This window comes from Myxine glutinosa, chromosome 10, assembly GCF_964187855.1.
Source record: "Myxine glutinosa chromosome 10, kmMyxGlut1.1, whole genome shotgun sequence".
In the NCBI taxonomy this organism is placed as follows: Eukaryota; Metazoa; Chordata; class Myxini; order Myxiniformes; family Myxinidae; genus Myxine; species Myxine glutinosa.
In genome coordinates, this window is record NC_136270.1 from 92,970,045 (window position 1) to 92,987,939 (window position 17,895).

At 45.1% G+C, this 17,895-nt stretch overlaps 1 protein-coding gene across 1 annotated transcript in view; it reads left to right on the forward strand.

Annotated features, from left to right (window-relative positions):
• Positions 1 to 17,895, forward strand: part of LOC137433690 (uncharacterized) — a 123,077-nt gene that overhangs the window by 41,100 nt on the left and 64,082 nt on the right. The window contains exons 13-15 of the mRNA XM_078786199.1: positions 1,063 to 1,229; positions 1,481 to 1,565; positions 6,794 to 6,884. Of these exons, the coding sequence (XP_078642325.1) occupies positions 1,063 to 1,229; positions 1,481 to 1,565; positions 6,794 to 6,884 (343 nt within the window). The remainder of the gene's footprint in view (positions 1 to 1,062; positions 1,230 to 1,480; positions 1,566 to 6,793; positions 6,885 to 17,895) is intronic.

Genomic DNA, 17,895 nt, shown 5'->3' on the forward strand with positions numbered 1-17,895 from the left:
AAACTGTGACTCTAACTGTATCTCTAAACTTTAACCCTAACCTAACCGTATCAGGAAACCCAAAACCTAATGTATCCATAGACCGTAACCCTAATTGTGTCCCTATTCCTGAACTCGTGTTGCATCCCCAAACCTAAAGTGTAAGTGTATCCTTAACCCTAAAGCCTAGGTGTATCCCCAAACCGTAACTGTATTTATAAATACTAACCAAACACAGTGATGCATGAGAATGTAATGTTGAAAGAATGCATTTACTTGGACATTGACAGCCAACCTGCCAGCATGTGTTATGGTAATGGTGTTTATACGAGTGTCGATAAGTATATGCATCTTTGCCACCTCCATTGTGATTGGTTATTACTGAGTTGTCTTTCAATAAGTTAATGGTGAATTCAGATGATATAGTCATCATTGACTTTGCTTTGTTGCTTTATCAGAGCAAATGCTTTGTCAGAGCAAATAAGAACTGGCAAAGGTGGTTGGTCCCTTGACCAACTTGATTTGACTAACACAAATCCACACCACTGATGTCCACAACTACACACTCGTTTGTATTCACATTACATGTATAACTAGCAGGGGTACCCGGCGTTGCCCGGTACTGTTCAAATCCTCTTGACATGTTGAAGAACTCAAATGTTGATTTTTTTTTCGATTTTTTTGTGAGGTTCAAACACCTCCCTACATCCACTAAGGAACATGGGATTGGGGATCATTTAATATTACCTTTTCACATAGCTACAAAAGCTGGGGCACTATAGAGCGAAAATAAAAATCCAACTTTTTCTTTCAAAAATTTCCAAAACGTTTTTTGCTTAAACACTCCCAGGCAGTCACTAATGAACCTCTGGGAATTTGATGAAGATCTGCTTTGCCATCTCTGAGAAAAATGGCGACAGACACACACACACACACACACACACACACACACACACACACACACACACACACACACACACACACACACACATCTCTTATAGTTAGATGCTTGTTTGTTTGGTTTTTGCTTCCCAAAGCCCATTGCCCCCTATGGCTTGAAATGTCTTCTTTTCTTTCTAACAGATGTACAAAGATCAACTCAACACCAGAATAGTGCTGGTGGGCATGAAAACGTGGACCACAAACGACAAAGTCACAGTGAATCGCAACCCAAGGAAGACCCTCCACTACTTTATGCAATACGCCGCTCAGTTTGAACATGGCTACTACGACCTCATTCACCTTCTCTCGTGAGTTCAATGTTGATATGTGAGATAGCAGCTAGGTCAGAGTTTTATTTCGAAAGAGCTTCATTTTGATCCTTCATTCAAGTGAATTCCTCTGGTCCTTCAGGTCATTTGGAGGACTAGGAGTAACATGCTAGGATGTAAACTTCTTGTTCTTGAACTAGGAATCCAAAACAAGTCTCAGAATAACAACTTCACAATTTTGACTCTTCCCTTTTGTCCTTTTTACCCCATTCTGACTTATGCCCTCACAGGGGTTTGACATTTGAAAGCACTCACAGCAGTGCAGGATACTTTGGAGGTGTTTGCTCTCAAAGTAGAGGAGGAGCTGTTAATGAGGTAATGGGTCTTCATTCGCCTTGTTTGTAGTTTTTGGAACTATCCAGCACTTGTTTGCATTGGTGCTCTTGATGCCATAGCCTTTTCTCCCCTTGCTCTCAGGTCGCCTTTCAAACTTTCAATATAACCCTAATGTTGATTGATATGAGATAGCATATAAACGAAAACGATCGATAGCATATATAAACAAGAAAAAGAGCAATCAGAGATTGCAAACCCTCGCCAGGTTGTATTTTCAGTGGTTTTTAAGGCTTTTCTGTTAAATAAAATATGGCGGCCGAACCATGTGACTGATGCCATCATTATTTTTTTTCTAAACTAATTTATTCCTAGATTATGCTCAACAAATTTCATCTTGATCGGATGAAGTTTTGTACTTGTCAAATTATGACGTCATAATGGAGGCACCTATGACATCATCAATAACATATTTTATTCCCCATGGAGAGTTCTTTACAATGAGCGACGTCTCAATTTTTTCTGTTCAGCACTTTCGGAGATATAGAGATACAAAGTTTTTCGGTTTTCCAAGATGGCGGCCGAACCACGTGACCTATGACGTCATAATTATTATTTAAAAAGTCTACAGGTGGAGTTGCACCTATGGTGAAAATTTCCTGTCAATCGGACCAACAGTTGCAGAGAAAAATCATATTTATTCTGTGCAGACAAACAGACAGACAGACAGACAGACAGACAAACAGACAAACAAGAAGACGTCATGCAGAGCACAATACTTGCAAAATCCGCCCCAAACCCCGAAGAAACAAAATTCCATTGATACAGCAAATTGTGCATTTCATCAAGATTAAAATTGACAATCTTGATCAAAGCTCGGGTCAATAGGAAGAAAAGTGACGATTTTTCAGATGAAAAATGATGATTTTGGAAGGTTGACCTTTAGTTGACCTTTGACCTTTTAACCTCAAAAATAGTTAGTTTCCCCATTTAGTGACAATGTGCAAATGCTGTTCAATTATTTTCAAGTCAATCGGATGAAAATTGAGGATTTTAAAAACTTGGCCAATGTTGACCTCAAAAATAGTTGGTGGTTGAATTCAGTGACCATATATGTAAATCCTCTTAAAATTTCAAGTCAATCAAATGAAAATTGGTGATTTTAGAAATTCGGCCTATGTTGACCTTTTGGCCTATGTTTACCTAAAATATAATTTGTGGTTGAATTCAGTGACCAGATATGCAAGTCCTCTTCAAATTCCAAGTCAATTGGATGAAAATTGAGGATTTTAGAAATGTGGCCTATGTTGACCTTTTGGCCTACGTTGACCTCAAATATACTTGGTGGTTGAATTCAGTGACCAGATATGCAAGTCGTCTTCAAATTTCAAGTCAATCGGATGAAAATTGAGGATTTTAGAAATTTGGCCTATGTTGACCTTTTGGCCTATGTTGACCTCAAATATACTTGGTGGTTGAATTCAGTGATCAGATATGCAAGTCCTCTTCAAATTTCAAGTCAATCGGATGAAAATTGAGGATTTTAGAAATTTGGCCTATGTTGACCTTTTGGCCTATATTGACCTCAAAAATACTTGGTGGTTGAATTCAGTGGTCAGATATGCAAGTTCTCTTCAAATGTCAAGTCAATCGGATGAAAATTGAGGATTTTAGAAATTTAGCAAAGCTGGTGACCTTTGGCCTATGTTGACCTTTTGACCTTTTGACCCCAAAAACAATAGGCTTCTTGCTTTTGACCAACTCTACCGTTTGGTGAAGTTTCGTGAAGATCGGTTGAAAATTGTGACCTGTAGGCCGGTGACAAACAAACAAACAGACAGACAGCCAGCCAACCAGCCAGACAGACAGACAGACAGACAGACAGAACCACAAACGCAACCGACCAATATACTTGAAAAATCTTCGATTTTGCAAGTAACAAACGGACTCAAATGCAATACCCTCTCGAGGCAATACTGTTACCCGTGGGTAACAAACATGGGATATGGGAAACAAAAACCAAACAAACAAGCATAAGATAGCTTTAAAACAGCTGTTCACCACCATCTCTTATCTTCCCCCATCCAAAACCTTGATCTTTTCTACCGCCGTCGATTCACCCCAGATCCACTTTTTTAAATACCAACTTCTTTCCTGGAAGTCCTAGCAGTGTCCAGGTGTTTTATACCTCTCCCCCCCACCCCCTTCCCATGCCTGCTCCCCCCAAGCCCTCTCCCTTCCACAGATCTCCCGATGTCCCTACTCTCAAATGTTGTACTTTTGTGCTTCCCTCTCTCTCCCAATCTTGTCTCCTGCTCCCTTTATCATATGTTTTATGTGTCAATTTGTCTTTTTGTGATTAATGTTAGCTCTTACACGAGCCTCCATCTTGTTATCCAAAAAAAAAAAAAAAAAAAAAGCAGCTCACTTTTATTTTGGTGGAGTGAATCTTCTTTTGGATCCTTCATTAAACTATTTTAATGGCTTTGAAAGGGGTGCTCTATTTACCCCATATTCTAAAATTAATGTAAAAAAAAAAAAATTAGGCCTTTCCCTTCCCCAACATTCACCACCCCCCCCCCCCCCCCCCCGTTCCACTGTGTAGTTTTATACATTATTCCTTCCCATCCACGTTTATCTCCTCCCAGCTTCCGTCATCTTCCTTCCACACTCCCCTGTCCTCCCTTCTTTCTCCTATACTGCTCCCTTCTCTGTTGTTTTCTCAATTTTTGTGATCTTGTTTTAGCCCGCTCCCACCCCCTCCTCACCCATTGCACCCATGCATGAGGTTATTTATAGGATATACATCTAGAAAAATTGAACAAGTGAGCTATCTAGTGTAAATTCAGTCGGACACAATCAAACTTAACTAAAAATGTTCGTTCTGGTGAAGTTGTACCAATAGAGGTGATGGCGACTTGGAAAAGGAACCTGCCGTTGAACAGTATAGTACTTCGCTTCTGAATTTGTCCCAATCGCACATGCACAGAGGAGTGAGATTTTTTACATTTTTTTTACTTTGTCTGCTTATCTGGTTCTTTCTGCCATTATTTGCTTTTAATGGTGGAATACTTGGTGCATGCCATCTTTAATAAATTCATTTTGGCCAGAACAGCCACTGTTGCTCAAAAAATTATATCAATCCCCTTTGAAGAAAAGCCAATTTTTCTTCATGGCCCAGCTGACACCCCTGTATTGCTAGAACAATCGTGTGTGTGTGTGTGTGTGTGTGTGTGTGTGTGTGTGTGTGTGTGTGTGTGTGTGTGTGTGTGTGTGTGTGTGTGTGTACGTGTACCTCTGTGTACATGTCCGTGTGTGTTTGCACTTGTTATGAGACAGGTGAAAAGATATTCACTACGGTGTCATAAAGACCTCACATTAGTCTGTATCATACAAGCACACTGCATCCTAACCTGTAATGCACTTCTGAGTTCTGCCTTTTGTCAGACATAAATCACAAGAATACATTTTTCCATTTTTTCCAGGTAATGTTGTTAAATGGTGATGCATTTTCACTCCTGAATATCTTGGATCACTGCTTTACTCAATTTGGCACTATTCATAACTGAAGCACCCGTGGGACGATGCTATAAATGGTTCATGTGCTGATAAAAGGTCAATTTGTAAAAAGTAAGGTTTTGCTCTTTGTCTGTGTCTGAGAGCTGAAATGATTGCGAATTCTCATCTTACTCGACTCGGTTTCACATTACGAAGGTTGTTATTGAGAATATTGTAAAAAATAAAAATAAATAAAAAATGTGCGTGGCTTATAACCACATGTGCATGAATTTGTTGAGATTAATACTACTTAAAACTTGCTGGAAACTGAGGTAGCTCATCATTTTGTATGGCACCTTCTTTCCTACAAGTTTAAATGTTAATAATAACGTATTTGGGTTCTTCATTTTGCTGGAATGAGGGGAATGTTTCATGCTGGACTGCTTGCTCTTGCTTGTACAGCTTATATAAATTACATGAAAACTTATATTTTTTTATGACTATGACTTATAAATAATTCTTTAATTACAGTCAACCCTCGTTAATCCGACCCCGTTTAATCTGGAAATTTCGCTATCCGACCAAAACATCCAGGAACACATTTCCGCCATTCATTTTATCCCTCTAATCCACAAAATCGTTTATCCGACAATCTCGCTAATCCGACATTGGGTGCTGGGAACTATGTAGTCCGGATTAACGAGGGTTGTCTGTATTTGATCCGTTCACTGATACACATGAAAAGGCCGGTCACCGTTTAAATCCAGTGTTTGCAATGTACATCCTCAAACCACCTGGCCATTCTTGTGATTGGTTAAAACGAGCTGGTCATTAGGACCATTGTGGTTGGTGGAAAGGCCCCTGAGCTCATGGAAATACTCTTATTGGTTCATGAGTTATCAAGTGACCACTATATTCGTCATGGGTGTGTCTGTGTGTCTGTCTGTCCGCAGCATAACTACCCGATGATATCATCCGATCTTGATGAAACTTGGGTGGGAGGTTGATATCATGATCTAGTTGTGTCCTACGTAGAGTGGGCGTATTGCGCCCATTGTGGGCGGAGCGACGCCCGAAAAAGATGTCTTTTTGGGGATAATCGAGTTCAAGCTACATCTTCTCCGAGGGGTTTGGTGGAATCTGACAGGGGTTTCGGTATTTGGTTAGGCCAATGTCATGTGTCTAGCCCCACGGAGCTCGATTTTTCATTTTCGCCCCAAGATCACGAAATTTAGAAAAGTCGATTTTTGATGGTTTTATTACATTGTTTGCTTCCTGATGGGGTGAAATGTCATACGTGATCTTATATTATCACATACATCATGAATACAAGTTTTCCAACAAATTTCAGAATCTTCGACCTTTGACCTTTGAAGGTCACAAAGGTCAAATTTTCAAAGTTGTCGGAATCGAACCGAATTTTTGGTATTGTGTAGCTAACTAGTCTCATAACAGATAACACATTCCTTGTTATGTATTTTCAATGTCGGTTTTGACTTTTAAAGGTCACAAAGGACGGCCATTTCAAAGTAGTCCGTCCTTTTTCATTGAACACCGCTCGCTCGTGAACCATCGTCGTCTCCTGACTTGTAGTATTTTTTTAACAATATACAATTGTAATACACATACCATGTGTTTTGCAGTGTACTATTCTTATAACAATGCTAATTGCTTTGTTGTGTTAAAGAACACCACTCTAATAACCATGATGTTATTTGACAATATTGTATGCAAATGTAATTACCATGCTGTTTATTTGTTTGTTTTTACAGTATGGAAATACAGCAACGATGGCAGTAACTTTGGCACAAAGCATTGCACAAAATATCGGCATGCTTTGGCATGGCAACTCGAGAGATGAAGGTGAGGGTTGTTGTTCGCCATCAAGTCCAGAATACTTGCTAAGGAAAGCGAAAATGGGAACAGGGTATTGTGACTTTATGAGCATCTTGAGGACATTTCTGTTTCCAAACCTCCCTTATGACTGTCATAGATATTGAAATGCTTGATTACACACCCCGTGGAAAGGTTGATACAAAACGAGAAAATCTTATAAATTATAGAAGCATTCTTCATTCTTCAAACAAATGAAAAACAGAGGAATTATATATATTCAAGATGAAAAAAGATCAAATTTCTCTTGTTATTCTTAGTCATTTTTATAAGCAACATATATATATATAATATATATATATATATATATATATATATATATATATATATATATATATATATATATATATATATATATATATATACAGACTTGGCATTTAATATGGAATCTTTTTTTTGTGGGGGTGAACTTACTTTTCAAGATGACTTAGAACCAAAAGTTCATTGGAATTATGTTGAAATTATTCTCGATTTTGTTAATGTGACCTTTAAAAGAAACAAAAACCACATTTGACATTTCGAAGCAAATAAATTGATCCTTGAAAGTGATGTAAACTGATATCGAACTCAATTCACGGACAGTCCTGTGTTAAACTTCTGTACGTTTTCCAGAAGTATCTTTTTAATTTGCACATTAGTCAAAAAAAAATTCAACAACACAAAAGATAAATTATGACTGGGATTACGGACAGTAAAATTACAGTTCAGTACTTCGTGTAACCCCCACGAGCATTCAGGAGAGCACGTACATGTCGAGGCATGCTGTTCACGAGATTTGCCAAGGTTTGGACAGGAATCGCTTGCCATGCAGTGACAATAGTCTGCTGCAATTCACGCACAGAGGCAGGCTGCGGGTCCAAGTTGTCAATTTGATGCGTTAATTCTGCCCACAAGTTCTCTATCGGATTCATATCAGGGGACATGGCAGGCCACTCCATATGCTCTACACCACGGTCAGCAATAAAGTGTTGGATCATGCGAGCACGATGAGGCCGTGCATTGTCATCTTGGAAGACAAAGTTTCCTCGAAAGGCTGCACGAGCAAATGGAAGCAATGTTTCTTCCAGAATGACCCTGTACTTGAACTGGTTCAGGTTTCCATTCAGAACAACCAGGTCAGTTTTGCCCCCTGCATGAAAAGCAGCCCAAACGGTCACCCCACCACCTCCAGCTTGGACTCTTGGCACTATACAATCTTCGTTGTGGGCTTCATGCACTTGTCTGCGCACTCGGACGCGGCCATCTTGACGATAGACCAGAAATCTAGACTAGTCACTGAAGGTCACGTGAATCCAGTTTCCTGGCTGCCATTGACGGTGCTCTCTGGCCCATGCAATCGGCGCTGGCTGTGTTGTCTGGTCAGGCGTGGCTTTCTCAGGGGACGCCTGGCACGATAGCCTGCTGAACCAGTCGTTGGTTGACTAGCCTTCTGGATACAGGCACATTTGTCAGTTGCTGCCACTCAGCCCTAAGCCGATTAGCTGACTTGGTACGGCCATTGCAGACTAACCGGTGCAGCTGGCGATCATCTCTCCTTGTGGTTCTGCGTGGACGTCCTGGCCTCGGTATTGGAGTAGGGACACCCCTCTGAGCATTTCTTTTCAGGATCTTTGACACCTGACCTTGAGTGATGCCATACTGCCGAGCAATAGCACACTGTTTCATGCCAGAATTTCGTAAAGCCACCACTCCATGACAAACAGCATTGTCAAGTTGACGGACCATCTCCAGAGGAAGCGGCAATAACTTTTGTAGATGTGCAGCAGTTGTTTTCCACTAATACAGAACGCAACAACCCTTATATACCCGATTGTGAATCCAATCATCAAATGTACCTGTCCTTACATTTTGTCACGCCACCTGTGACATAATCCTGTTATTGACTTCTTGCTGCGAAAGACAATCAGTGACATGGTTCTTTCAACAGACATCACCGAAGCGTAAAAGAAACTCACCAGATTGATATACTGAGTTCAGAAAGTAAACCCAAGTCAAGAAAAAAAAAATATTCCATATTAAATGCCAAGTCTATATATATATATATATATATATATATATATATATATATATATATATATATATATATATGTTGAAGGCTTCATGCACGGACTGTATTGTATAACCCTCATCGGGGCCAGACCTAAAATAAAAGAGAAGGAAAGTGTATGATGAAAAGTGTATGATGTTTGTTTGTGAGAAAGAAAGATTGAAGCTAGGCCGGTAGATATAGTTTGAGTGAGGCAGAAAGTAAGACCAGCAATCCTGACACGGAGAGTGTAAAATGGTTCCGGGCACCACTTTAACGCTCCCAAGTCAGAACGGTAGTACTACCCTGAGCGGTTGTTGTCTACAACCTAAAAAACCGGTCCAACCAGATGGGTGTTTTTTTAGGAAACACCATCTCCGTACTGGGTGGCCGTTGGCTCCCAAAGGGAGCTCATTCCCGCTTTAACAGGTAATGTTTTTAGTCCTGCAGGGTGTCACAGTCACCCTCCCCTCTGGCAAGCCAGTGAGGGTAGTCAGTTTAATCATCGACTACCCGACCATGTGGCAGATAGACTGGGTTACATGTTACCAGTGGTTGTCAAGAGACTGACCTGACTAAGAATTGTAAATGTTGTTTTTAAGGTGACAGCATATCCCAGGGCTGCTACAGTTGTTTTGAAGAGTTTGGAAGAGGAGATAGAAGAAGAAGAAGAAGAACCACCTCTAGAGGCCATTTTTCCCCGCAGAGCAGGAGTTGGCCTTTTTTTGGGGCACAGTGGTCTCCTTTTTGAAGCAATGTTTTACAGCCGGATGCCCTTCCTGCCACCAACCCTGTTAGTCGCCTCTTGCGACACTTGAAAATGGTACTCAATTTGCCGACCTCGGAAGGATGACAGGCTGAGTCAACCCCCCCGGCGTTAATTCAGCAATCGACCAGGATTCAAACCCAGGATCCTAGGATCCCAAGCCGGCACCCTAACCGCTAAGTCAACACCAGGCTTATGGAAGAGGAGATAATGATGATATAATTGTGATGAGATGACAAGGAGAAGATAGAATGACAGAAGCAATATGATGAACAAGGAGTGATTAAAAAGAGATGCTGGAGGACGATAATGAAATTGCTGCATTTTCTAATTTCTATTTGTGAATGTTTTTTAAATTATGACAAATACCATCAGCCTTTTTGGATGTTCTCCAAATTTTTGGATGTTTTTTGGATGATACAATCTTATTAGCATTCTCTTTTTGAAAATTCAATCCATCTGCATGAGGGCTATTCCTCCGCGATGTTTACCATCTATCCTTCCAGAATACAATACTATTTCACGTCTTTATCTTTCTTGATCTGTATATTATTGCAACTAGCACCGGCTCCCGCCCTATGGGCGGGGCTTCAATTGGGAGGCCCAAATGAAAAGGCAAAATATCAGAAATTGAAGGCTTTTTAATTTTAAACGATTTATATAAACATCCGTTAAATCATATCACACGCAACTCATCAAAATCTGGACAGTACATGGCGCCCATTTTGAAAAAAAGATTAAATTCTGCAAAACGGAAGCGGCCGCTACACGTCTTTCTCAGTCGCATGTTTATGTGTGAAGAGTGTGCGCCGAATCTGTAACACGGAAGCGGCCGCTACACCTGTTTCTCAGTCGCTTTGCACAAGCTGCCGTGTTACTTTGGAGCCGCATGTTTATATTGGAAGAGTTTGCCAGGAGTCGATCTACTCTCTCCTGGTACGTAGAATTTTAACAAAAGCCACATCACTGTTCATATCGGTAAATATTATTCCATCGTGTTTGGGAAAACTTGGAAAAATTGGAAAAACAATATAGCCTATTTTACTGCAGGGAGTCCGAGGATTACCCACCCAAAATATCGTTGCGATCGGTTCAGCCGTTTTTGCGGTACCTTCGAACGGACAGACAGACGGACATTTGGTGAATTATAGTAAATATTGTTACGGACACGACTTAAGATGTTGTGATGGGCCGAGCGGAATGGCCGCCGTGTTCGCACAGTTTACCCGATTACACTCGAACGTTGGCCAAATCGCGCTACGCTAAATCAATGATGGAAAGGACACAACGACTGGGATAAATGAAACGACGCAAGGGGTACAGTTCTCAAGACCTCCGGAGGAGGATATAATTGGTGGGGGAGAAAAGGGGTAGATTACAAGGTATGAGGTAAAGCACAGAAGAGATAGGCACTTAGACACAATCTTATCCATCCCAGACAGACCACAGACAAACGGAACAAGACTGACTTACACAGGGATTGATGGCAGGGAAGGACAGGCAGTCGATAGCGCAAGGTGCACCTTGGCTCAGGGACAGGATACAGCTCAGTCCAGTCCAGAGATGCGGGGCGGTGTCACAGCGCTCGGAGGTGGCGTCCTTCTCTGTCCAAGCTGAGGGCGCATCTGACGTCACCTCCCTCTTCCTGCGCATGCTCAGCGGGGAGTGACACACCCTCGGCTCGTTGGCCCCGCCCCAGATGGGATCGGTCCGCCGCTTCTATTGGGTGCGGGGGGTTACCGGGCTCCGCCCTTGACGAGGAGCTGACAGCGAGCCCCTACGTGGTAACCCCATCGAGCACATGCTCGATGGCGGCTCGTTGGAAAGGCTTGGTGCCCTTTCAACACCCCCTACCAACCAAGCCGGAGTGAGGACGCACACTCCCCGCGCCGCCGCCGCTGTTGTTGTTGTTGTTGTACCATGAGGAAGAGCTGCGGGGAGGTATTGGGAGGTCCTAAACTTCCTAACGGTGCCATACAATCACATTCTGGTGCAACGAAGAGTCAGAATTAATGGAAACGAGTCCTTAACTGACATAGACTAAGAATAACTAGCAAGATGTCCTATAGTTGTCTACGTGAGATGCGGTGGACCTGGATGCGACATTTAATGGGGGAAATAGGGGAAGGTCGGGTCTACAGAGTGTTGTTTACAGGAAATGGGACAAGGGAATGGGGGATTGGGGATAGTTGGGAAGTATGGAGGAAATAGGGGAATATTTACAAGCGGATATGGATGGAGGCCAATCTCATATCCGCAACATTGCACCCTGCTCTACCTCGGGGCGTCCTGACCCGATAAATTTTTACTTACTTTAGTGTGGCACTCAGATGTAGTTCCCTCTACTATTAACTCAACCCTGAGTGCGACAGTTTTACAGATGTTCACAAATGAGTAAATATGTCCCCCTGCGACGTTGCACCCTTCTCCTCACAGAAACACACCCACAGGATAACCGAATCGCGGAAAGAATCCTCAAACTAAACATACAGCCGGTAGGGAGCATCATTTATACAAGACTACACTGATATTTACACTACGATCCAGGACCTGTTCTTTGAGGAACACATGCAGATGTTATGCATAGAGAGAGCACGCATGCCAGCATCGATACACCAACCCACGAGTGCCCTGTGGCCCTACGGCCTTTAATAATGTGCAGAGCACCCCGTCCAAGCACCAAAAGCACCACCCCATACACACAGTCAGCACCATCCGGTGCACCAATAAAGTGTTCATAGTCACCGGTGGTGTCGCAGCCGGCCGATGTTCTGCCGCTGGTCTTGCCTTCCTGGGGTGCACTTGGCCTTCTGGCTTCTTTAAAAATAAAGAAAGGCGCCAACCGCGTCCATTTCTAAATTGTGGCCGTCAGGGGGGCCAACTATAAGTGGTTCACCTGTATGGCATAGGTGCCACGTTGACCCAGAGGTCCATCAACGGGTGGTGCTTGCCCGCAAAAGAACTGCGGTCCATTGTGGGCGGCCACAAAATTTGCGGTCCATATGGTGTATCGATCCAGGCAGCAAGCAGCGAAAGTACAGGCCCACAACTGCGGAGCCAGCACCTCTCTCTCCTCTCTCTCTGCCCCAAAGCCAGATCCTCGGAGGTGGGAGACAAAAGAAAACAAGTGAGTAAGGTGGTAAGGGCGCAAAAGTGCACGCAATGCTAGGTAATGCACACTGGGGGCACATGGGAACCAGGTGAGACAGGTACGTTCCTACCGTATGCCCTTCCCCCCACCAGGTAACCTACATTGCCCCTCCCTTACCCCTTACTGTATCCACAAAACACAACACTACCCATATACATCTACTTTACACATCAACAAACGTCCCTACTGTCTTCCCCGTTCCTCCCATAAACCAAATTCGTCTTCTCTCCCTCCTAACCAATCAAATTTGCCATTTCCAACTCTCATCAAAATTTGCCATCTCCAACTCAACATCAAAATTTGCCATCACCAATTCATCATCAGTCCCTCCTAAGGAGGGAGAGATGGAATCACCCCAATGTCTCATCCACGTCGTGATGCGTCTCACAAATCCAAACAGCAATTCTCATTTCCTGCAACACAAAACAAAGGAACACAGGTGTGGAGTCATCATCATCACCTCAGGTAAGTGGCTGCGTATGGTGCGACAGGTTCATCAATCCTAACTATTTCCTAAATGACTTTAACAACTTTACATTACCCGGGGTCTTTCCCTGCCAATCCATTGGCCAACTTACACTATGGGTTCTAAAAACCAATTCCCATTGACCAAACTGTGGTGCCTCTCAATTTGGGGTCTCACTCCCCCGATTCATCTCCTGGTGCCCTCGCACAATTTCTGGGCTGCGACGTGTAGCTCTCCCAGCAGGTCTACCCACCTGCACACCTCCACCACTGTAGTTGCCACCCGAGCTTACCTGCTCCTCACCCTAACCTAACTAACTGGGGAAGGCCCTCTCGCACTCTCACCCCCTCAGTGCCCTCTCTGGCACGGGCTGCCCGATCCACACCCGGGATCCTCAGGCACCCACTGACACTAACGGCTCCCAGAGCCCACCTGCGGCCTCACCTGGCCGACATCCTCACAGTGGTGGAGGGCCCAAGCCAACTACATACACTAACAGGCTACACGCCCAGCCATTTCCACAACACTAATGCACCCATCCACTCACCATTCTTCCACCCGCACCACAGATGCCAATATCCAACCACAATTTACCTATACCCTCTACCTAACACTTACACTACCCGCCCCGGGTACTCGTGAAAGGGGTCCACTCTTCCCCCATCCACACCTTCGCACCATGCACACCACTCCGTACCACTTACTCCAACTCTCTCCACACCACTCATTCCAATACTCCATGTATTCCACACACCTGTACTTGCACACCTGTGCTCTCATACTTGGTGCCGCCTGCACCCTTCTCTCCCCCAAGCGCATTCGCGCTGATCCACAACACTCACTACTCATGCACTGCTCCACACACCTGTCCAGTTCTCACACAGCATCATCTCATCTAACTACTCCCCTCTGAAACTTGCGCTTCCCAGTCGTCCCTTTAAACTATTGCGCTCCCTCGTCATTATCATCCACTCTAATCTACCTGCGTCCCCTCTACAGGTATCCTTGTCACTAACTAACCTTAACGTTACCTAATGTCATCTTCTAGGGCCCTACACACAATATCCTAACCCACCCGGGCTAGTTTTCACTGCCATACACCCCATAAACTATAGCGCATTTGCCCCATTTTTGTGAGGGATGACAGAGTTGCCATCCCACTACATCGGGCATCTCCCACTACCAATTTTGCACATCAAATTTCAACAAATCAAAAATTTGCCAATCACTACACATCATCTGCCAATCATTACTGCCAATCCTTTGCCAATCATCAAATTTTGTTTTTCTAATTTCGGGGCCAAAACACTATCCTCGTCATTACAGTCTACTTACTAATGCCTCTCGGTGCGCCAATTCACTTCTAAAGCTCGGCTTCGTACAGCCAAGCCATGAATGCGGGTTGTTTGGTGCCAGCGGCTGGATACGTCCGACATTCGGTGCAGGGACGGGGGCTTACCCGGGCCGAGATCCCACGCACCACCTCGGCGTGGGGCCATCCAATGTCCCGATCTCGACCTGCCGGCACGTCTCAACAAAAAGTGGTCGCCATGACGACCCTTCCTATCGAGCTGCCCGCTCCGCCTAGTGGAGCACGGACGCGGCCGTTCCAAGCGAGGCCCAGCGTGGATCGCGTACGGCGGTCCTTTCGAACCCGCCGTGGCTCGGATCCCCGCTGGTTCTCGCGGCACGCGAAGCCCGGCACGCACCGAGGGCCCGATTCGGCTAAAAGTCGCTCTAACCGCTAACCCGGTTACCGTCGATGCCTCACCTGCATGCTTACAAGCATACGCTACCCCTTTCTTGCTCATACCTCCAGCTGTTCCCCTGCTCCTCGTACCTTTCCTTACACACCTCGGTACACTCATTCCCCTCACAGCCTTGGTCACACACCTGACCACCGAACACTTTGGCACACATTCGTTGTTCGCACACCTCACCAACACACCTCTTCGCGCCCCTTCCTCGGTCACCTCCTCTGTGACAATCACAGGTGTGCTTTCACTCGCACACCCAACCACGTGCCTCACGACCAACTCAAGTGTGCATTCCCACACACGCTCTACCATTCCAGGTGTGCATCCTTCCATTCCAGGTGTACATCCTCGCTCACCTGTCACAACTAACTCACGCTCCATGTCACTCTCACTACTCTCACCTCCACTCTCGGTCGCGCACTCACCCTTACTCTCGACAGCGCACTCTTTCCTCATGCACCTGTCCGTTACACACCTTTCTCGCGCACACTCTCCCGTTACACCCTCTGTAACACTCACCACAGGTGTACACTCTTCCTTACTTTTGACAGCGCACTCTTTCCCCATGCACCTGTCCGTCACACATTTTTCTCGCACACCCTCTCCCGTTACATCCTCTGTAACACTCACCACAGGCGCGCATTCTCCCTTTACACCCTCCATAACACTCCTCACTATGCGCTTCCATGTGCTCCCTCGCACACGCGCTACGACCGACTCACTCTCGACAGCACCCTCACTCCTTGGCACGCACTTTTTCCTCACACACCCCAGAGTCGGACTTTCTCGCACACCTCCTTTTTCGCACACCAGACCTGTCGCACACTTCACCAACGGCCTCTCACGAACACCCGGGTCCATCTCGACCCCCAAGCTTATTAAATCACCTGGCGCATCATACGCACGACCATATTGGTCACCACTTACACCGGGTCCTCTTTCTCTTCGCTTCTCCTCCATCACCTGCGAATCCCTCATCCGGTTAATGAGCACATCATCACGATCCGAACACAGACTTTGGACCAATTCTTTTACTTCCTCCTTTATCTCTTTCTTATCCTCTCTCCGTCGCTTCTTAATTTCGCTCACCCCTTCTTCCACTTCTTCTAATTTCTGCTTCACCTCTTTTATTTCCCGGTGCGTCTCCTCAAGTTCGTCCTCTAAGGCTACCTTGACCGTTTCCATGTGCGTCCTCACCTGCCGGTCCTTCGTCTCCATTACCTCTACCACCTTGTTCATTTTCCTCGTCAGGTCCTCGTGTACCGTCTGACACTCTTTTTTAATTACCCCAACGTCCTTTTTCATCTCCTTCTGTGTCGATTTAAAACCCTCTATTACCGCTGTGTTCTTCTTTACCTGGTCCCCCAACTCCTTTTGTCCCACTGTCAGTTGTTCTACTCCCAGCGTCAACTCCTCTATACCACCTTGCAATTTTACAGTCCCCTTTCTCACCTCCTTCTCCATGCGCTCCTTACAGTGCCTCACCTCCTCGCGCACTCCTCCGACCTCCTCACTCACACCTCTTCTGATCTCCTCTCCCATCACTTGCATCTCCTGCCCAGATGCCACCCTCATCTGCTCCATTTCCTCCCTGTGAGCATCCAATTTAGTTTCTACCCCCATTCTGACCCCCTCTATCTGCTGCCCCATTTTTTTAACTTCCCTTTCCGCTTGGTCCCTCATGTCCCTCAATTTGCCTTCCATACTGTTTTCTAACCCCTCTAACCCCTTTTTCATCCCTTCCATTTGATTCTCTTGAGCGGCCATTCTGTTTTCTACCCCCGTTAACCCCTCCTGTATTTCCCCTAATCTATTGTCTAATCCCTCTATTCTACTCCCTAACCCTCCGATCTGGGCCCCCATGTCCTCCCTCAATTTCTCGCTATTGGACCCCATCCTTTGTTCTAACCGTTGGCTATTGGCCCCCATGTCCTCCCTCAATTTCTCGCTATTGGACCCCATCCTTTGTTCTAACCGTTGGCTATTGGCCCCCATGTCCTCCCTCAATTTCTCGCTATTCTGGGCCATAAGGGCCTTCATTTGTATTAAAAAAAGGTTCAAATCTACCAGCGGCGCTGCTACGGTCGCGGGCGCGGTCGCCGTAGCCATCTGCGAGGTGCCATTTTGCGCGCCCGTAACCTCGTGCGCGGGGACGCCATTTTGCGAACCTGCCGCCCTCGCTGCTTCGCTCTCCTCATGTCCCTCAATTTGGTCCTGGATCGACCCTGCCTCACTCTCCTCTACCGGAACCCAGCCGTCTTGATCTGCCATAGCGCGACTTTCAAAATTCGGGTTTTTATTTTAAAACAACACAAATTTCACCGTTAATAATTTCGAGCGCGTGAAGCGCGCTTCGGGTCCAATCCCACTTCCCGACACCAATTGTTACGGACACGACTTAAGATGTTGTGATGGGCCGAGCGGAATGGCCGCCGTGTTCGCACAGTTTACCCGATTACACTCGAACGTTGGCCAAATCGCGCTACGCTAAATCAATGATGGAAAGGACACAACGACTGGGATAAATGAAACGACGCAAGGGGTACAGTTCTCAAGACCTCCGGAGGAGGATATAATTGGTGGGGGAGAAAAGGGGTAGATTACAAGGTATGAGGTAAAGCACAGAAGAGATAGGCACTTAGACACAATCTTATCTAGCCCAGACAGACCACAGACAAACGGAACAAGACTGACTTACACAGGGATTGATGGCAGGGAAGGACAGGCAGTCGATAGCGCAAGGTGCACCTTGGCTCAGGGACAGGATACAGCTCAGTCCAGTCCAGAGATGCGGGGCGGTGTCACAGCGCTCGGA